Source organism: Neolamprologus multifasciatus, chromosome 2 (genome assembly GCF_963576455.1).
Source record: "Neolamprologus multifasciatus chromosome 2, fNeoMul1.2, whole genome shotgun sequence".
Taxonomy (NCBI): domain Eukaryota; kingdom Metazoa; phylum Chordata; class Actinopteri; order Cichliformes; family Cichlidae; genus Neolamprologus; species Neolamprologus multifasciatus.
This window is the reverse complement of record NC_140440.1, coordinates 20,014,361-20,037,171: the sequence shown is the minus strand read 5'-3', so window position 1 is coordinate 20,037,171 and position 22,811 is coordinate 20,014,361. Positions and strand designations below refer to the sequence as shown.

At 42.3% G+C, this 22,811-nt stretch overlaps 1 protein-coding gene across 1 annotated transcript; it reads right to left on the bottom strand.

Moving 5' to 3' along the window:
• Positions 1–7,090: 7,090 nt before the first annotated feature.
• slc7a2 (solute carrier family 7 member 2) lies at positions 7,091–22,079 on the bottom strand. The gene is given in 16 exon segments (XM_085135430.1): positions 7,091–10,681; positions 12,692–12,800; positions 12,894–13,060; positions 14,045–14,256; positions 14,711–14,813; positions 17,066–17,205; positions 17,939–18,161; positions 18,242–18,378; positions 18,512–18,677; positions 19,583–19,739; positions 19,826–19,906; positions 19,909–19,988; positions 19,991–20,018; positions 20,020–20,100; positions 20,102–20,208; positions 22,070–22,079. Coding segments are annotated over 16 exon segments (1,977 nt in total). The 3' UTR covers positions 7,091–10,505.
• Positions 22,080–22,811: the final 732 nt, after the last annotated feature.

Sequence of the window (22,811 nt, the reverse complement as noted above, 5' to 3'; positions counted from 1 at the left end):
TTTCTCTGATCTGAAGAGCAGAAACTTGTAGTTGGAAGCCCTCTGCTGGCCCTCAGTGTGAACTGTCCTTCTTTTAGACAAGAAAAGTCAAGGCACATGCCCATACGTATATTGACGGAAAGTGAAATATTAATAGTGCCTCATTATGAATAGCTAGATATATGTACCAGCATGTAACCTGAAAAAAATGTGAGCAGCTCATTGGGAATCCAGAGAGAGCTGGAGGGTCTTTTTTGACTTAGTTTTCTAATTATACCTTTTTATTTTTGTGTCATAGAACAAGGACTTTAGACTTTTAGTGGGAACTTCATTGATGTCATTGTCAATGTTTTCATGAGACTGAAGCACATCTGCAGCTGTCACAATGCTCCTTTCTCTGATTCTTGTGTTTTTGCAGAGACAAATCCTGAAGAGGATTACTTTCTTTGAAATGAGCTTAAAAAGCATAGATTACAACTACAAATGTAAGTATTTCTCTTTGCATAGAGTTTAGATGTGAAAGTGAGCTAACTTTTAATAATGAGTTTTCGTTCTTGAACAATTTTTGAGCAGCGCCCCCAAGTGGACAGTGTGTGTTTATGGACACTCCTGTTTTTGAGAAGTTTCTGAGGAAAAAATTCAAACTAAAAAGTTCATCTTCCTGTGGAAATTACAAGCGATAAGACACATCTGACACTGTATTACCGGAAAATACATTTTATTTTATTGTATTTGTGCAGTTGGTAATAAGTGACACTCCATTACAGCATCTTATGCAGTACGTTCTTCATCCTGTACCCTCATTACAGTCCCCTGCACGTCAGTGTAGAGCTTCTTTGTAGCAGAACACCTTACTAACACCTGCTGAATTTGTTTCACAGTTTTTAGACCACGGTGCACATCGATGAACCACAGCTTCAATGCTCTATCTATGGAAAAATGCACTCCAAGGAAAACACCAGCAGTCCTTAAAAGCCAAGAGGAATGAATACAACCACACAAAATCTCTTGAAACCAGTTACAAACCGTTTAAAAATACATATATACATGAGGAATGAGGAGCTTATTTTATATACAGGAATACTTTGTTAGGCAGCGCAAGAGAGGACATTTTCATGAAGGTTGTAGCTGACGCTGAAATGTTTGTGTGGTTGCCATGACAACACCAAAGTGTATCTAAGATCGTTATTGTTTTCTATTTGTTTTCTTTATTTACTACTCATGCTTGTGTACATTTGCAGTAGGAAAAGATAATCTATGAATCCAGTGATATATCCTTCTTATTAGAAATGTTTCTGTTAAAATATTGTGAAGTAGTCACTTCCTGTGAGTTGCGGGAACCGGAAGTTGTGCGCGCGAGGGACAAGACAGAACGGTAACACGGCGGACTTTTCTACTGCTGGTTTTACAAGGCGTACACTAGTGATGGGATTTCCGGCTCTTTCGGTTTGGCTCACTAAAAAGACCCGGCTCTTTTGGCTCCGAACCGGCTCTTCAGGTTGTTTTGTTGCTTTAATTATTTAATCATTAACAATAATATAAAATTATGCAGAAAAGGAATTACTAATGTAAAAAAAAGTGGTTTTATTTATATATGTTTATATATGGCCCCTAGAGACAAAGCACGTACAAACTCTAAAGCACGTACAAACTCCAAAACACATTTCTAGCGTTTACTGAACTTCCAAAACAGAGCTACCCAGATCACTTAAATTACACAATTGAAAGCATGTGTGTATTGTTTGTGTATTTATAGACAAGCACTCATATTTATTTAAATAATCCGGTTGTTGATACTTCCTGGCTTGTGTAGCCACTAGGTAACAAAAACTCAACACTGCGCCCTAGCATCCTGGAGCACTTCTGTTGTCTTTTGTACGTGATTCTGAGTTTGTACGTGCTTCTGAGTTTTTACGTGTTTTGGAGTTTGTACGTGCTTCTGAGTTTTTACGTGTTTTGGAGTTTTTACGCGTTTTGGAGTTTGTACATGCTTTGTCTCTAAGGTCCACCATAAATATACTTTATTTATTCACTCCACATAAAATGTAATAAATAATCATATAATACAAAAAAACAACTATTTACATTTTAAACTTTTAACTATTTAAATTTTCAGCTTTTTCCTTTTAAACAAATTTAACGTGAAACAACACAAAACACTGCAAACCACAACACAATTAAATATAAATTTAAATATTAAAACAAAAAGAAGATGCACATTCTCTGTCATATGGGCCTGCATGATTTCTGAATCCTTTATCATCTGCAACTGAAAATAGTGGATGATTACTATAACTTTCTAATGTGACGTTGTTGTCCCTCGCTCTCTTTCTCTCTGGCTCTGTTCCTGTGCTACTGCGAGTGTAACTAACGCCCCTCCCCCCTCTGCCCAGCGCAAAGTACAGGCCGCGCATGCGGAGTTTAGCGAAAAAAGGGCGAGAGAGAGAGAGGGTGAGAGAAAAAAAAAAAAAAACCTCACGGCTCCCACTAAGGAGCCGGCTCGCGTCGTTCACTTCAAAGAGTCGGCTCTAAGAGCCATTTCGTTCGCGAACGACCCATCACTAGCGTACACGGTAAAAATCATTATGCTGTTATTTGTTTAACACTTGTGCACTTTGTGAAAGGAAATAAGTGGCTGAGATGAATATCATATGTGCTATTGATATTATTTTACTTGTTTCTAGTTTTCACGATGCTCCATGATTGTGAGAGGAATAAAAGAATTGTGGACATCAGTACGAAGCGTGGATTCTTTCGACCAGAGTAGATACAGTAAAAACGTGTCCCAATCCATCTGGAGGCTTCGGTGTGCAAAGCTCTTCTCCTCCTGCAGCAAGCTACAGGTCTCGGTTGCTTCTCATCCTGCAGCGAGCTACAGGGTTCAGTGCACACGTTGCTTTGCATTTTGTAACAACCAATCGGGAGCTGCAGATTCAGCGGGCACTCCAAGAAGCGGTTTCAGGCTAAAGCGTGAGTCCTCAGGCTATATTGCGCAGTCATTATGCCTCATGAGTTGATGGATAGAACATGAGCTACAAATGTGCTATAATGGACAAGAAATTAATAGTGTTGAAATTTCAGACTGTGTAAAAAATAAAAAAATAAAAAAAAGACAATCTGTGAAAGTTCTGGAAATTATTGTTGTTTTCTTACCTATTGTTTGCAAGCCGCATGAAGGCTGAAACTGAAGATTTATTTGCTGTCGTACGTAAGAATCTAAGCTAAGGTGCCTTTGTGTTAATTTTAATAATTCTCCGCCTATTACATCCATTCCATTCTTGTAATTACCTTAGATATCTTGCCCTCTTCATAAGATACCTGAAAATGTCTAAAGATGGTCATAGTCACCCTGATGTTATGTCAGAAGTACAAGATGCAGTTGATTTGGAAGAGGAAAAAAGCGTATTGTCTGAAAAATCTGAGACAAAAGCAAGAAAATCCTCTCGTGAAAGGCGATTAACGCCAAAAATGCAGGAACTGAAAGATCAAGAGTTAACTCAAAAGGAGAAGAGGTTCAAAGCAACATATGAGAAATGGAAAAGCAACGTAAGAGACATTCGCACAAGGTTAAAGCAAGTATGCTCTGAGAGTGACATGTATAATATGATGGATGAGGCTGAGAAGCTAGAGTCTGAATTAAAGGAACAGTATGACAGAATTCGACTCCAAACCTCACCAAGTAAAGAATTTCGAAGAAAGATCGATGCATGCTCAGCCGTGACGGCTGACTTGCTGCAGCTGATGAGAGTACGTCTGACTGAAGATGAAGGTGAGTTTGACACGGTGGCAGAAAGATCAAGGTTACGCATGCTACTTGATAATGAATATGCTAGGTCCATATATGGATCCACAGCCTCCAGAGTTACTGCACCCAGCTGTCACAATTCTAACCATCTCTCAGAGTCACCTAGCATTTCAGCTATGAGGGTGGAAGCGGCTGCTCAGCTGGCTGCAAGGAGAGCTGAAATTGATATGGAAGCTGCCATTGAAGCTCAACGTCAGCAGTTGAGAAAACTTGAAAATCAGAGGGACATTGATGTAATTCAGGCAAAGCTAAATGTCTACACTGAAGAAGAGGGAAGGGATGGGACACGCAGTCCTCCATTCAGCAAAGTGAGTGATGCACACCCCTTCGCTCACCACATCCCAGATCAAGAACGGCAGGTTGTGCAAAACGAGACATCATTGGTCCAATCGCTACAAGAGTCATTAGCTCTCACTCGCTTGCCAACTGCAGAACCTTCTGTATTCTCGGGCGATCCTCTGAAGTTTAAGCATAAGCTTCAAAGCCCTCATAGAGAGACGATGCTCTGACCCTGCAGACAGGCTATTCTACCTGCAAAAGTACATAGCAGGTGAGGCAAAATCCTCTCTTGAAGGCAGCTTCCACAGAAAAGATGAAGAAGCCTATCAACAAGCATGGGATAGGTTAAATGCTAGATATGGCCATTCCTTTGTAGTGCAGCGGGCTTTCAGAGAGAAGCTAAATGGGTGGCCGAAGATTGGTGGAAAGGAATATCTCAAGTTAAGAGAGTTCAGTGATTTCCTCCAAACATGTAGTAATGCCATGCCTCACATAAAGGGCTTACAGGTTCTTAACGACTGTGAGGAGAATCAGAAAATACTAGTCAAGCTTGCTGATTGGGTGACATCTAGATGGAACCGTTATGTCACAGAGCAGCTAGATCGGGGCAACGACTATCCAAGCTTTCATGAGTTTGCTTCCTTTATCTCTAAGGAGTCACGCATAGCATGCAATCCAGTGTCATCCTTACATGCCTTAAGGCACTGTGAAGAGGCAGCACCAAGAGAGATGAAGCGTTCAAAAGCAAACACGTTTGCCACAAATGTGAAACTCCCAATTCCATCAAGCTCCACCGCCAAATCTGACCCTGGTGAAATCAAGTTGGGAGATGCAGGGAAACCAAAGAAATGGACCACACCAACACAAAATTCCAATAATGGCCAGTGTATTTGCTGTAGTGAGAACCATTCCATACATAAATGCAAGAGGCTTATGGACATGTCTGTAGAGGATAAGAAAAAAATGCTTACTTGAAAATAAGTTGTGTTTTGCATGTCTAAGAAAGGGTCACAATTCTAAAGACTGTAGGAACAGGGCCATGTGTGGCATATGCAGAAAGAGTCACCCAACGCCATTGCATGAAGATCGTTCTACAGCAGTATCAACACAAGGTGAAGAAAGTATGTCGTCATTATCATGTTGTGTGAGTGGAGGTGAAGGTGGGAGTACGTCGATGATAGTCCCAGTGTGGATCTCAACACTTAGTGCTCCGGACACTGAAAACCCTAGTGTATGCACTATTGGACACTCAAAGCAGTCACACATTTGTTGATCAGGAGGTGTATGAAAAGCTACAAGCAACAATGGAACCAGTGAAACTTAAACTTTCCACCATGATGGGGAGAGACTCAGTCGTGAAGAGTCAAAGAGTATACAAGCTCAAAGTTAGAGGATTTTCCTCTAATGTTTCCATCAGTTTGCCTCCCGCCTACACAAGGGACTTCATTCCTCTTGACCGCACACATATTCCCACTTTCCAGACAGCCAACAAATGGAAACACCTTGTAAGCATGGCCCAGGAGATACCCCTGTTGATGGACTGTGGTGTTGGATTGTTGATTGGATACGAAGGGTCATCACTGGGGGCGACTATGAGCCTTATGCTATTGAGATGGACCTTGGTTGGAGCATTGTGGGAAGTGCACCACAGCGTGTGCAGGCTAAAGATGTGACTGGTTTTTGTCATCGAGTGTCTGTCAGAGAGTTGCCACCCATAACACCATTTGCTGTCATCAAGGCCCTGGAGTCCGATTTTGCAGACACAAAACCTGGTGACAGAAGCATATCTCAAGAAGATATTTGCTTCCTGCAGATCTTGAAAGACAGAATCCAACAAAATAAGGATGGTCACCTGGAGATGCCTCTCCCTTTCAAAGCACGTCCGCATCTCCCAGACAACAAAAGGCTGGCATTAGTATGGCTGAAGCATCTAAAGAGGAAGCTGGACAGAGATCCCAAATTCAAAATAGACTACGTGAGATTTATGGAAGGTGTCTTCAAGGATGGAGATGCAGAGAAAGTGGAAAACCAAGCAGAGCTGGGGAAAGTCTGGTATATCCCACATCAAGGAGTTTACCACCCCAGAAAACCAGGCAAAATCAGAGTGGTTTTTGACTGCTCTGCAAGGTATGAAGGCACCTCCTTAAACGACCATCTGCTAACAGGACCTGACCTCATCAAGTCAAATTGGTTCTCTGGTTCCAGCTTTCTATGGGAAAGAGAGATAGCCGCAAAACAGGCTACTTCAGATTTGCTGGTGGGAGACCCAGAGGTGAGGACTACTCAGGTGTTGAAGGTTGATGTAGCAAGGCAGTTTGACATCCAGAAGCATCTGCTGCGGTTCTCAAAATGGACTACAGCTGTCAACGTCATTGCTCGTATCCAGCGGCTGGCAAAGTGGATCAGGACTAGGGATGGGTACTGGTATCCGGTGCCATGATGGCACCGGATACCAGTACCGCTTTTCGGTAGTAACCAGACCGAAAAGCAGTGCACATTTCGGTGCTTTATTTCGGTGCTTTTTTTTCCCTGAGCTGTGATACACTTTAGATTCTAGCCAATCATTTTAAGTTTCCGAGAATAGTAGGCGGGTCCATGTACGTAGTTCTTTTAGAACAGAGCTACAGATTAAAAATGCCCAAGGCGAAGCGGTCAAAAGTCTGGCTGTACTTCACAGCAAAATATGCAAACTCAGCAGCCTGTAACAAGTGCTTTAAGGTGATACTGTGATACGGTCAAAGGAGGTAACATCTCAAATCCGATGAAACACCTGGCGACGCATAGCGTTTTTTTTTAAAAGCAGAGAAATGCGCCGTATTTGATAGCTTGCTGCGAGACCTCACACCGTGCACATCTACTGCAGGTGGGTTGCCTGTTATCGGACCTGGAGTTTGCAAAAACCCGAAGAGTAGAGTCCTGGCCCCTAGCCCTGCCAGTGTAGCAGAAATGATGATGATGATGATGGCAGCAGCAGCTGTTCTTCTCTGCGTGAGTAGCTTAATGTTGTTCGTGTGTAAGCTAACCACGTTATTAAATTAATGCATGTAAGGTGAACTAGCAAACACCGTCGTAGTTACATGCGGCTGTCTTCTTGTTTGATGGCAGATACTCCCTTCACCCTAGCCAAAAAGGCTAAAATGACCAAAGAAAAAGTGGAAAACAGTTAAACATGAGAGGTTTTTGGACAAAGTTTGTGTTTTTTCCATTGTTTAAGCACTGCTTCCAGCAAAGAATGATACCATATATGCCCCATAGCTGCAGAAAAGGCTAACATTGTTATCTTTTTACAAAAAAACAGCTGAACATGAGAGGTTTTTGGACCAATTTTGTGTTCTCCATTCTTTAAGCACCAGTTTGAGCACCGTTTAAGCACCGGCACCATTTCAAAAGTACCGGTTTGGCACCGGTATCAGATAAAACCTAAACGATACCCATCCCTAATCAGGACCGCTGAGCCTTTAAACGTGGAAGAGAGAAAACAAGCTGCACAGACTCTCATCAAGCTTGCACAACAAGATGCCTTTCAAGAGGAGCTAACACACACAGCCAGAAACTAGGAAGGCTGCCTTGCAACCACCAACTCTTTCAGCTTGACCCATTCCTCCAAGATGGCATAATGAGAGTAGGAGGAAGACTGAGGAAGGCATCTGTGCCTCTCGAGTTAAGACACCCAGTGATCCTTCCCAAATATGGTGCTGTTACAAACCTCATCATTGCACACCATCATACCAAGATACAACACCAAGGCAGAGGACAAACCCTCAATGCACTGAGAGCCAATGGTTACTGGATCACTGGTGGAAGTAAGGCTGTAGCCCAATACATCAGGCAGTGCGTACAGTGCAGTAGAGCCTGCAGAGCAACGGATGGCAGATCTACCTAGTGACCGTGTTGATCCCACACCACCATTCACTTATTACTTATTATGGTATGGACTGCTTTGGTCCTTTTCACACCAAACAAGGTCGCAAAGATCAAAAACGGTACGGCCTCCTCTTCACATGTTTTTGCTCAAGGGCAGTGCATATAGAGATGTTGGAGGATTTGACAACTGACGCGTTCATCAATGCTTTGCGCTGCTTCATTGCCCTTTGTGGAGCTGTTAGGCACATTAGGTCTGATCAGGGAACTAACTTTATGGGGGCAAGAAACGAGATGGCAAAGGCTCTGAAAGAACTTGATAAGGAAAGAGTGACAACATACCTACCAGAAAATCAGTGCGACTTCCAGATGAATACGCCCCACTCTAGTCATGCTGGAAATGCATGGGAGCGTCAAATCCGGACGGTGAGAAGCGTACTGAGCACGGTCCTTGCCTGCAGTGTGGGAAGGTTGGATGATGCCTCATTAAGGACATTCCTTTATGAAGCTATGTGCATCGTGAATAACCGCCCACTCACTGTTGATAACATCAACGACCCCAAAAGCTTGGAGCCACTCACACCGAACCACTTGATCACCATGAAATCCCCAATCCCACTTCCACCTCCAGGTAAATTTGTCAAGGAGGACCTGTATGCTAAGAAACGGAGAAGGGTCCAGTATCTGACTGAGCAATTTTGGCACAGATGGAGAAAGGAATACCTGGCCAATATTGCTCTGAGACAGCGATGGCATACACCAAGACGTAATATGGAGGTGGGTGACATTGTGATTCTCAAAGAGGAAGATGTTCCTTGCAATGAATCGAAACTCACTAGGGTTGCGGAAGCACATGAGGATGATGATGGACTTGTACGGAAGGTGACAATCCAGACTGGTGATCGGAAGTTAGGAAAGGGAGGCGAACGCCTCGTCCAACCCTCCATCATTCAAAGACCCATTCAGAAATTAGTGGTCCTAATGAAAAACAGCTAAAATTGGAAAAATGTCATTCATTGATTAGATTTCCCTTCTAAAATAGAAGTTGTCATTATGCTGTACTTCATGCACATGTTATGTAGATGTAAATTCTACTGTTCATATTGTTGAATTCATTTGTTGAGAAAAGAATATTGTTTACGTCAATGCAAGAGTGTTTTAAAACAACAACATGGTGCTTGGGAATTACCATTGATTTAATGAGCAATGCAAGTGTATTTACGTTCACAATTGTAATAATCAAAGGTAATTGGTGGGAGTGTAGCTGACGCTGAAATGTTTGTGTGGGTTGCCATGACAACACCAAAGTGCATCTGAGATCGTTATTGTTTTCTATTTGTTTTCTTTATTTACTACTCATGCTTGTGTACATTTGCAGTAGGAAAAGATAATCTATGAATCCAGTGATATATCCTTCTTATTAGAAATGTTTCTGTTAAAATATTATTGTGAAGTAGTCACTTCCTGTGAGTTGCGGGAACCGGAAGTTGTGCGCGGAAGTGACAAGACAGAATGGTAACATGGCGGACTTTTCGGAATGTACAACTTTTCTACTGCTGGTTTTACAAGGCGTAAATAACAGCATAAAGTCATTATGCTGTTATTTGTTTAACACTTGTGCACTTTGTGAAAGGAAATAAGTGGCTGAGATGAATATCATGTGTGTTATTGATATTATTTTTACTTGTTTCTAGTTTTCACGGTGCTCCATGATTGTGAGAGGAATAAAAGAATTGTGGACATCAGTACGAAGCGTGGATTCTTTCGACCAGAGTAGATACAAAGGTTATATTAACAGTATGTCTACATCAAAATATCAGACAAACAGGAAAATATATGTGATAGAGTGAGAGCTCTGCATCAAAAAAAACTATATTTTTATATATGTAGTAACAAGGTCAACAAACTCAAGGGGGAACCTGTTAAATAAGACCACAGCAACAGTTACAGAGATCTCACTACCTATAACAGAGGTTTCTATGGGTTGTTACATAATACCTACACATGGCTGAAAACTACCACCAACAATTGGCGTGCTTTCAGGTGAGTCACGTCAGGACATGTTATGTGTCTACAAAACTATTTCACACACTGTACATTTCTCTGAAAATCTTGTGATTATGATTTATACACAGCTAGTAGAATTATATGTGTAATGATCATCAGAAAGGGCTAACAACCAAATGCTGCACTAAGCTGCTGGTGTATCAAACTCTACATTGAACTTTACATTGATACCTTACCTGTACAAACCTGTCAGTGTATGGAAAAGCTTCTCTGCAGCCTTGCACTGACTGTTTCAACGCTAAAATAAATGAAAATCACTCTCCAGTGCGTTACCTGTCCGTTCTCCCTCCATGCTTGTCCACAAATGTGACTCATGGGATGTGGTCCCATCCCAGTCATAGAGCGATTCCTCATCATGTGCCACTCATACGTAATACTGATGCTGCCTTTGCAGACTGAATGTGCTTGTGAAGCACACACTGTGAAGCTGTATATACAGGCACATCCAGAAATAGCTGCTGTGTGCTTTAATGCATCTGTTCCCTCACACAGTCGGTGAAGGAGCTGGCAGCCTTTAACACTGGCTGGTCTTTTCTGAGCAGATGAAAGACTCCTGTTCCTTTCCTTCTGCATCCACATTGTCACGCTTCTCCTGGTTGCTCCTGGTGTTTTCCTGTGCCGTGCCACTTTGAAGCTGGCGCTGACGCTCTACACTGTGCCACACGCCATACCCAAAGTAGATCAGGAAGCCTGAGAAAAGTGGTGATGAGACAGGGGGAGATGTGGAAAAGAGCTTACTGGGAACAGCTTGACTCTGTTCAAAGGTAACCAAAGTAATCTACCAGCATATCTAAAGCTCTATTATATCTTCATTGCTTACTCACTTTACCCTTACAGATTAATTTCCAAAGGGAAACCTTAAAAGCTTCACAAAATAAACTAAAATTGAACTGCAGCCCCTCAAATGGCCATTTGAGGCTGTTTTCAAGAGTTATTTCCTGCATATCCTCTTATGGTAAAATGTATAAATCCACAGCAGAAGTAAACAACTTTACATGCTGATGTTTAAAAAGACAAAGAAAAGGTTATTGTTTGTTAGCATAGACAATAACCAAGGTTATTTAGCGCTGGTTTCTGAAATCTCATTTTGAAACTTTGATCAAATAAACAGATATGACAAGGAGGGATGAGTATGACTGCAAAACCATTTGCTCATTGGTCAACAAAATGTGATTGACAAGTAATTAGCCAACAGGTAACCCTCCTTTTAACATAATATGACTGAAATTTGCAAAGCAGATTAAATATTTATTTCACTTTCACTAAAGAGTTGGCCGGTTCGAGCCCCGGCTCGGACAGTCTCGGTTGTTGTGTCCTTGGGCAAGACACTTCACCTACCGCCAGTGTTGGGAAGGTTACTTTTAAAATGTATTCCATTACAGAATACAGAATACATGCCCCAAAATGTATTCTGTAACGTATTCCGTTATGTTACTCAATGAGAGTAACGTATTCTGAATACTTTGGATTACTTAATATATTATCATGCTGTTTACAACTACATGAATGTACTATTGCTGTGATTTATTACTGTTACTGAAGGTCCGCGGCTCCGAACTGTAGTAAAGGGACCTCTGGCTAATACGGTGGGTTCTGTGTCGGGCTCGTAGCTGAAAAATAACTTTACTTTGTTGTCTGGGTCAACTTTGCTTGCGAGAGACAGAGAGAGGCGTTGAAAGGCTGCTCCAACGGAACTTATTGTTTTTGGAGAAAAACACAAACACAGTGTACAGTCGAGTCTTAATAGCTTACTTACAACTGGGCTCGTCAAGCACTCTTCTTGGCTGCAGTGGTTATTATTATATTTACATGCTTCCAGCTCCCGTTTTTGCTCGATGACAACTCGTACTTTTCCTTTTTCTCCCTCCCTCGCTCACAGACACATAACGGGTATGGCAGTCCATTCTCCCTGCAGCACGGACTACACTGCCTATGATGCTACATTCTTTAGAGCTATACCTGTAGCATTCTGCCTATTAGCTTAGCACACCAACAACAAAAAGGCGCTCTCTCACCCAGGAAACACGCACAGAGAGAACGTCACCCTGTAACCATGGCAACCGTAACGCTGCCGCCTGGAACAACAACGTAGCTGTCAAACAAAACCCAAACAGTCCTGACCCGCGAAACAGGGAAGTACCGCCGTGTAACCCATTTATTTCAACAAAGTAACTATTCTAAATACCACCTTTTTAAACGGTAACTGTAACGGAATAGAGTTACTCATATTTTGTATTTTAAATATGTAACGGCTGTACATGTATTCCGTTACTCCCCAACACTGCCTACCGCCCACTGGTGATGGCCAGAGGGGCCGATGGCACGATATGGCAGCCTCGCTTCTTTCAGTCTGCTACAACTGTAGCTGCTTCCACCAGTGTATGAATGTGAGAGTGAATGAATAGTGGAATTGTAAAGCGCTTTCAGGGCCCCGAAAAGCGCTATATAAGTCAGTCTGCCCCAGGGCAGCTGTGGCTACAACTGTAGCTTGCCTCCACCAGTGTGTGTGTGAATGGTTGGATGATTGGGTGTGTAAAGCGCTTTGGGGTCCCTAGGGGGGACTAGTAAAAGCGCTATACAAATACAGGCCATTTACCATAAATGCAATCCATCATCATTATTATTATTATTATTATTATTAATATGACCCAGATATACTTCCTTAAAAATTTGTATTGGCTCATGGCTAAAGGCACTCACCAGCAGCCATCCACACAGAGAAACGTATCCAGGTGTCTCCACTCAGCTGAACCATCAGGTAAATGTTGACAAATATGCTTAAGATTGGCAGAAAAGGCAGAAGAGGTACCTAGAAAGCATAAATCACACCAAAATAATCAGTTTTAGATGCTGTTATCTCATAACAAAATGTTAAAACCAGAGTTACAGAGCTGGTGCGTACCATGAAGGAGACCTTCTTCTTAGTCTGAGGCTGCCTGATGACCATAAAGATGCAGCTGCTGAAGACAAGCAGACACACGGACAGCGAGGCCACGATCCACACTTCCAAACCCAAAACGGAGTTGATGTGGTATGTGGTGAAATAGCTGATCACACACACCACCAACACTGTGGATTGACGACATTCACACAATTAATTGTCACACAGAAACCTTAAAAACAGACTGAAGTCAATCAGGAGAAAAAATCCTCACTGAGAACCAGAGATGGGCAGTAACGCGTTACTTGTAACGCGTTACAAGTAACAGCTGTTGTCACGACTTTCGTGACAACAGCTGTGTGCAGATCAACAATGGATAATATATCAGTGCGGGAAAGAGTATGAGCATGCAGCGTTTAAAGCGTGGAAGTACTGACCTTACTTTAAGTTTGATTCAATAAAAAGTGACAAAAACATTAGTGTCCGTTGTGCGTGGGAAGAAAACTTCTTTTTACAGCAAAAAAAAATCCCTAAACTTCCAAGCAAACACCGAGTGCGCTACGACGTAATGGGAAATTCACAGAGAAACTCGCGGATTCTTCCACTGACCGCTGCGGCACACCTGCACCAGGGTAAACCTCCGCCTGCCCAACTCCTGCTTTACAGGTGAAAATAGAGCAAAAGGACCGCTAGTCTTTGACTTTATTTATTTTCTGCTGTGTTTTACTTGCACCTATTTGAAAGACTGAGTATAAACACAAAAAAATATATATTTTATGTGCTGGAATGTGCAGAAAATAGGTTTAAATATTAAACAAATTTCTTCCAGTCAGAGAATGTTGCATATAATTAAATTTTTGCTTGATGCATAAAGGTAAAAGATTAAAACTAATAAAACAAGTTTTAAAAAGGGATTTTTCCATTTGATTATACTTTGTATGATGAATTATGCAGAAAAAGTAGAATTGGGCTGAAAGAGCTATCGCTTTATCACCTATTCAGGTTGTGAATCGTGTTTTTAAAAAGTAACTAAGTAATTAATTACTCTTGAAAATAAGTAATCAGTAAAGTAACGGGATTACTTTTTTGGGGAAGTAATCAGTAATTAGTTACTGATTACTTTTTTCAAGTAACTTGACCAACACTGCTGAGAACGTAAACTGTGAACTTACCTAGAATGCCAGTGGACATGTTGACAACACTGGACGAACGCTCGGAAGGTGTCTCGGGAGGGTGTAGAATAGTCTGCAGTGTGGAGCTGCCTCCCTTTAGCATGTTGAGGTGGGACTCTGACTCTGTCAAGTCTGACTCGCCCTCTTCAGACGCGAGGCAATCCCTCTCACCTTTACTTGCCTGCCGCTCCAGAGCTCCATCTGGCTGATACCTGGAAGAAAGAGAAATGTTGGATTTTACTGAGGTTTAAACTCCAGATTGCTCTGCTGTAAGGCGGTGTTATGTTCTGAGGCAGTCTCAGTGTTCTGCACATCTATCAACTACTGTATGTCTTTCACAAAAGTGCTAGACTTTTTAAATTTAAATGATTCAGTTTGACTGAACAAGCAAAGTGTGTCCGTGTTTACTGATATTTGTGGTGCAGGCAACAGAGGTGTGCAGCAAGTTCAGTTTAGCAAGTAAACATCTTTATTTACTCAAGCAGCCACTGAGCAGTGTACAGTCAGACCATTCACAGCCCTTACATCACCAGTGTGATGCAATAACAAGCAAGGCAATCATTCCTGTGGGCATCTGGGAAAGCTATTAGAGACGCTCCTGCAGAATATTATACAAAGATGATTCTGCTCCAGTTAAACTTTTGAGTTATTTAAAAATGTACCAACCTGAGAAGCAGTACACACACAGCAACCAGCGAATAGGCCAGCAGAGTACCAATGGACATCATGTCCACCAGGGCTTTGAGGTCAAACAGGAAAGCCATGATGGCTAAAGTAAGCAATAAAAGAAGAAGGAAAGAAATGAACACAAACACTTTCACCCTTAACAGTAAATTTCAACAGGATCATTACTGATTCCCTTCACAGTCACAGAACACAATCCCTTACACACACATACAGTAACATGGAAAAGACATGTCCTTCTAATTGAGCGTGACAGTCACCAGATGCAAATCAAATTTCATGCAGATGTGTTTTCACTAGAGCACAACAGCTGTATTCATCTCCATATTGAGTCATTTGATGTGAGATATACTGCGGTGTTGCTTGTCTTGTATCTCAGCACCAGACTTCAGTATGGAAGTTTTGTTCAGCAGCATGGTTCAACACAGAGCAGTGGTATGTCCCGCTGCTTCTCACACATTATATTAAGCAAAAATATCAAAGAAAGCTCCCCTGCTTGGTACTGTCAGGTGCTCAGTACATAGCCTGTGGTGGTGGTGCAAGGTGGTGCTGGTCTCTCCCAGGGTTCACATCTCCCAGCCACTTCACAAATCTGCAAGTCTAAGCTGGATGAGTGCGATCCACAGCAGAGAGCTTTAAAAATACACAAGTCTTAATACCGCGAGAGCCAGTGTTAATTCTGTCTCACAGATCATTTTCATCACAACAATGACGCTAACTAAAATAAAAAACGATACAGAGTGACAAAACTATGATGAAATGTATCAACGCTTTCATCAATAAATAATCTAATTTGAGTCAACTGAATCAAACTTTAAATTCAGCTGTTTAGTTTAGACATTTATCCAACTAAGACTAAATTTAAATAATTTTGGATGACTTAATTATGACCAAAACTGAATTATGTTTTAGTCAAGAGACTACGATTAAACTGAATCTGAATCCAAAATTAACACTCGTAGGTGCACCAACATTGACACACAAAGGCCAGACTACGTGAAACTATACATCCTATTTTATTGAAAATTTTTTTTTCAAATACTTAGATTATAATAGAAATACTTTTTTTACTTTTTCAGCAGGAAGGCCAGTGATGCTCCACTGTGTGTGTGTGTGTGTGTGTGTGTGTGTGTGTGTGTGAGAGAGAGAGGTCCTATGCCTAGGTTTTACGTGCTGTGTTGAAAACTTCACCTCAGCTCTTCTCTGCTAAAGTCTGATGCCAGGAGCAGCTGCTGTGCTTTGGGCTAATATTAGCATACATGACAACTTGCTGATTCCGTTTAGCATGTCCACCATATTAGTTTAGCACGCTGAAACACTTTTCTTGCTGTTTGTGCCAAACACAAAGTACAGCTGAAGCTAATGCAACACCTCCAGAGCTGGATAAGACAGCTGCAGTTGCCCAAATGGCCACTTGAAGCTGCTTCCAGTTTACTTCCATGTCACAGTGGATAACCAGCCATGAGGAAACGGTACAGCCTGGAGCAAAGAATTATTTTATTCCTGCTACCTTCCCTCTGCACTAACTGGAAGTCTCCATCATGGTTGTGGTGTTGTTCCCTTTTGGAGCATTTTAATTGAATTATTTAACAAATACCATCAACTGCCCGTACTTGTGTTATTTACTTAGCAGATATCTGTGTCTCTGTGTATCTTCCTAACCATGCCTGTTTAAAACTCTTTTATTATTATTATTATTATTATTATTATTATTATTATAGCTGGATTTGTGGACATGTGGTGAACATTTTTAAAATCAGACAATATCCTTGGAGATAGAAACTGTCTGAACTGGGTTGTTGGTTTTGTCGCATGCTTGTGGAAACACCATCACCCAGTTTATCATGCAGTCACCGTCACCAAACGATTATCTGTGGAGAGATTGTTTTAAAAGAAAAATAAAAACACCACGATACAACCCCATGATAGGTCCGGCAGCTTACCCGCAGTGGTACCTGCCGCCATGGTGGCAGCCACAGGCGACTGGCGCTTACTCACTTTGGACATAAATTTGAATAGAATACCATCTCGTGCCATGGCAAAGAGAATGCGTGGTAGAGGGAACATGGAGCCCAATAGGCTAGGGAGAAGAGGGTTGATGGTTAAGTTGAGGGCTTTCTGGGAAAGAAAACATGACACCTGCACAACTGTGAAAGAACAACAGGTGTATACAGAACGTATGACAAGGTCCCTTACACGCTAGAATCATTAATATCAGAAAGCGTAATGGCCCAATTTGATTCAGAACCAACATTGACTGCGCTGTCTTTCACAGTTGATCGGTGAGGAGAAAGATTAGCTTAGAGTGATCCCACTTGGATTTTCCCTGGCTCTCACCTGCAACTACACCGGAGCTCATAGTGGCAATAAGTGGGGTCTTCGTCTTAGGATTGATTCGGGCTAAGGCTTTGAAAAGCACCCCATCCTCTGCCATAGCATAGATTACACGAGGCATAGGGAAAATGGAGCCCAGCAGACTGCATGAGATAGCAGAGACATGCAAGACCAACACATTAGTCAAAAGCCCCAAACCAGGACAGTAAATCACACACACATAGGGCTGAAACACACACTGAACGTCTTTCTTTCCTGAAGGTAATATCATCATTTTTTCAAGTTTAGCAGCGGTGTGCAATCCCATCATGTTTTAAAAGGGATTGCACTTTTCTTGCATAAGGATAAAAATGCCAGTCAGTACAATAACAGCATACACGAATTACAGGCACTGGCAAAAATACAAAATGTAATTGCTTTGAGTCCAATCAGATAATCTTCACCTGAATGTGACCATGAGAGGGATTGACAAGGTTTCTTGATAGTAAACCGATTTATAGACCCTCCGGGAAGAAAGACAGAATAGAAACTGCACCATTAGATAGTTTGGAGACACTCTTCAACTTTCTCATTAAATGAAGAGGCTTTAAATGTCAGAATGACATCACAGAGTCATGCAGGTGTCTCAAAACAGACACAATTACATATTGCACCCACCACACCCCAGATTAGAAGGAAGAATCAATCCATTAACAAGACACACCTGGAGATATGTGGTCAAAACTTTCAACCAAATCTCAGCCCCATTTATCCCCAGCTGACAGCGTCCACAGCGATCACAAATGTAGCATTACATCTAAAGGTTTGCTGTAGCAACACATGTGTTCATTTTCTAATGCATGCAGTTTGATTTGTTAAAACAAATCCAGCGGTTACCTTGTGGATAGGGCGCATAGTGAACCCACAGCCACCACATACTTCGCAGGGCCCCAACCCACATATTCAAATGCCATAGGCAGGGGACTTTTTTCGTCCAGTAGGTAGTAGGGCATCATCAGCGTGAGGGCAGCTGACACGCCAAAGTATGCCAAGAAGCACACGGTCAGTGACACCACGATGCCAGTGGGAATGGCCCTCTGAGGGTTTTTGACCTCCTCACCTATCAGACACAGACGCATGAAAACATGAAGCTCTGCTTTCGTAAAACTCACATTAAAACTCAACCCGACCGTGACTCACCTGTTGTTGCAATGCAGTCAAAGCCAACAAAAGCATAAAAGCAGGTGGCAGCTCCTGCTAAGGTCCCACTGAAACCATAGGGCATGAATCCTCCAATGCCATAATCGCTGCTCACATTGGCCGTCACGGACAGGTTCCTGTAACATGTACACTCGTGACTGGAAGCAATGCTGCTTACAATGCTCTGCACGTTGTTTCATATTAACTGATGTATTAAAGGGTAGGCGTCTTTGCCCCGTCTAGGATTGCCTCTGCAAATAAATAAATTACCTTGTAGCTATGGTGACATTTATAAGGGAGTCTTCGGTTATTTTCCAGTTGTATGCGTCTCCTTTGACAAAGCCAGAGATGATAACGAACAAGAGCACAAGCACATTGATCGATGTGAAGACTTTATTGACCCAGGCTGACTCCTTCACGCCAAAGGACAGAAGTCCTGAATGAGTAGATAGAAAACAGAGCTCAGATGCTTGCTGTAGAATATTTAAAATGCCCGCACAACTCTATCTCTGTCTCTCAATCTAACCCTTCAAGGATCCAAGTCCAGCTGTCACTGATTGCAAATTGTCACAATTGAGCCAACTGATTATAAAAAAAGTTACCTGCTTTGTATTAGCATGCTATATTAGCATCCTGGGTAAAAGGTTACGTCTGTACTGGTTTCTGTCGTGAAGAATGATTATCAAACTTATCACAGCTTTTCCTCAGGACTACATGGATATCTGTACAAATCCTCAAATGAAACTAACAGCAGTGCGTGCAACAAATGCAGAGAATGAAGGCAGAAAATTATTTGCTGTGTTTTAGGACAAGACCCGACTCAGATTTTGTTATGGATTATCTTATATTTGCATAGCTTGTGTCTCTGCCATCCTCACAAAAACAACCAAACACTGGTGGACTGTTACTGAGTCCCACTGACTTAATGTAATCATCGTATTGGCAGGCCGAGAGCAAAAACCATGATCAAATTGTTTGAGGGTTAAAGGGTTGAACGTAACAAAAACTAGTGCAATTGTGCAAAATTCTCCAAATTACTGTATGTGAGCAAGACACAACTTATGCTTTGACTTAAGTGATCAAAATCTGTAGGAGCTGCAAAAACAGGGTGCACGTGTGCATCTAACAGACTCACACAGCCCTCTGGATCCCTCGCCCTCTTTAACACAGAGTCCCCTGCTTTCCTGTTTTAGATTATGTTATATTATGTCAGCCATGGCTCATAAGCTTGTTTTTGCTCAAAGATGCAGCCAATTCTAATTTCATTTATTCGCTGCAGCCTGTGTGTCAACGTTTGACTTGAATCTTGTGATTTTCAGCTTTTTTGTTTTGCTGCCTTACCAGAGAGCAGCAGGATCAGGCAGACCGCAAAGAAGTCAGGGTACTGGGCCAAACCAGGAGAATTCATGCTGAAGTGGGTTTTACAGAATATCTCTATGTGTCCTCCTATCATTTCATCGAATGTGCCGCTCCATGCTCTGGCAAGCTGAGGAGGTGCCTGTGAGGGAAACAAAGAAAATACGCCGTTGGAGAGCCAGTGTCTTCTTTACATAAAAACAAATTTGAGCATTGCCCCTAACTCACCGATCACATAAGAAGGATTAGATTCCAACCAGTGATGAAGGGCCCAATCTCGCCTACAGTGACATAGCTGTAAAGGTAAGCGGTGAGCCGGTCTTAGGGACTCGGGCGCCAAACTCGGCATAGCACAGGCCTGCCATGACAGAGGCCATGGCGGCGATTAGGAGGAGATGACGATGCTGGGACCGGAGTCTCCCCTTGGCCACCTCTCCAGCCAGTACGTACACACCAGCCCCCAGAGTGCTGCCCACTCCCAGAGCAATACGGTCAAGGGTTCCACAAGCAGCGGCGGAAGAGCTTGGAGGTCTTCCAGGCTGTTAAGGTCGACCACTTTCTTCGCACCAAGGAGCGGCTGAATGACAGAACCTGCTTCAGCAGATTGACACCTGAAATCAGAGAGCGAGAGAGAAAAATGTTGTAATAAACCAGTCTGCTCACATGTTGTGAGGCATGAGTTGATGATTTAAACGAGTTTTAATATTAATACTTGAGACCAACCCTGTCAAAATCACAGTGTAAACCAAGAGAAAGAAAATCACGTCTTAAAAATTCCCTACAGGCTCCAGAACCGCGAAACCAAAAGGGCAGTGTGCAAGTGCAGTCTGATGTTAGCTGCACCTGCTCTGCAGTTTGAACTTACAGCTTGTTCTTGCTGACAAATCACAGTTGCACAACCTGTGAGATTAACCGAAAAGTGGGGGGGATCGAAAGAAATGTTAACCCTACAAACTATGAATTCTAGAACTGCTGCCAAATGCTGTTGCTGGCAAAAGGTCATACCAGAAAGACTCCTATCAGAATGCATTGTTCAGGATTATCAGCTCTAACCTACTCAAAGAGCTGCATTCATGAAGACATCCTGCAACCTTCTGTACTAATTGCATATAAAGGACATTAAGATTCAATGTCATCAATCTGGTTCCATTTATGAGATCGATGGGAAGCTGTCTAAAAATATTTGCATGAATACAATATGTTAAATAGGCATGAATACTCCCCGCTCCATTATGAATTCCTGCTCATTCATCTTTGGGGTTAGAACCTTTTAAACGTTGATCAATCGTGACCATAAAATAGCAATGACAACCGTCCAAATCTACATTGATGTCTTTTGCAATGCAGATTGTATTTTGTTTTCTATTTAATATCAGGAGATATTAATTTTCAATGTGATGTGCTCATTAATATTACAATGAGGGCTGCATCAGAGAATCTCCATAAATACAGTGGATGGAAAGTGAAGATAGCAGAGAGCAAAATAAGATTTTGGCAAGTAAAAGTTCAGCTTTGCTTAAAGTATAGTGAAGTAGAAGTTTTAGTTTGCTGGGAAAGACGTCGTATGTGTTTTTTAGATTGTGCCATGACTGCATGCAACATGTGGTACGGATCTTAAAGTGAGGCTCCACCAGAGTCCCTCACAACAAAACTGTTAGTTTGCAAAAACAAAAAACGTTCAAATGTTTGAACACGTTTTCTACTTCATTAGACATGCGGACCTACCTTAGAACAGATGAGTAGGCAAACTGAGGGGTTCACAGCTGAGACACAGAAGCCAACATTAGCTGCTAGAAGTCTCAGTTATTTTCTATCTGCCTTGCTTCTGCGGAGAACCTTGAGAGATCAGCTGCACAGTGAAGCTCAGGTAAATAGTGAGACTACACCTACAGATCTGCGCTGGAGCCTCAAATCTCTCCAGTGTGCTGAGCGCTCATTCACTGTGCTGTCACATAAACTTACAGAGCCAGCAGTTTTCACTCCTCCCCTCAGTGGCTCAGTGTTTTTTTCATAGGATTTTGCCCTTGCCTTACCCCTAAACTGACGTCCCTAGAGGAGGGACGCAAGAGGGAGGAGGGGACCCAAAGGAATTAAAGATGGGTTGGGGAATGGGTGGAAGAGAGGGGGGCACTTCCATGCTTTTGGTTTGTGGGAGTAAGATTCTTTGGAGGAACTGCACAATAAGCTCCCTTCACAAGATAACACAGAAAAAATGAGGTTTTACAGTAATGGGGAAAGGATTTTTTATTTTTTTGTCATTTCTAATACATACTCAGGCTAAAAATTCCCAGCTGTCCACGCGCTTACTGACCACTGGGGAACATGATTGGGCAACTTTCTCTGATAAACACAAGTACTGTTTACCCAGTGCAGCCCACAGGAGCAGCTGCTAAAAGCCGCTGAATTGGTCAATGGAAGGGTGTAGAAGTAGTGCAAATCCTCCTAATGGAAGACAGATATTGCTCAATGTACCCTGAGCCATGACCCATGACTACAAAATCAATAACAGCTCGCCATGGTAACGCCTCCGAAACGCCTGGCATCTCCACAGGAGCTTCACTTATGAGCTCCAGCTCCTGGAGGGAAAAACAAAGTCCCATTTTTCCATCAAACACTGACTTGCAAATTACAACTAAAGGTCGAGTTTTGCAGCGGAGACTGTGGTTTTATTTTTTTCTGCCAGGACCAGCTCAAACCAGCTTAAAACCTCAGTGGGAAGGTGGCAGCTGGGCCCTAGAAACACCGTCCAACCCACAGACCAGAGATTCGACAGCATGACAACAACAAACTCTCTCTCAGTTTGGCCATCCAGCCAAGCAGCCAAATATCATGGGCGATTGCCCACCGAGCCTGGCTGCAGGAGCGGATTAGCTGACCGGCATGCTGATGGGAAAGCAAAGATTTACTTAGTAGTGCGCTAACAGGAGACACAGCATTTAATGCTCATGCTCTTCACATTCATATGGACTGAAATGAGGGTTAAAGCAATTTTTTCTTTTTTAAACTGTGCTGTTTGGTGCTTTTAGGAATGGACGAGCTTTCCTCACATACCGTTTACAACTGTAACCATGGAAAGGATGGAAAGGACCCACCGAGCTCGCTGTATTTCATTGTTGACATGTGCTAATTGTGTGAAGCCAATTGGATGCCCTGATGGGCTGAGTGAACCCAGCTCCAAAACGTGAATAGTGGTCAACAGATGTAGTGGTGTTTG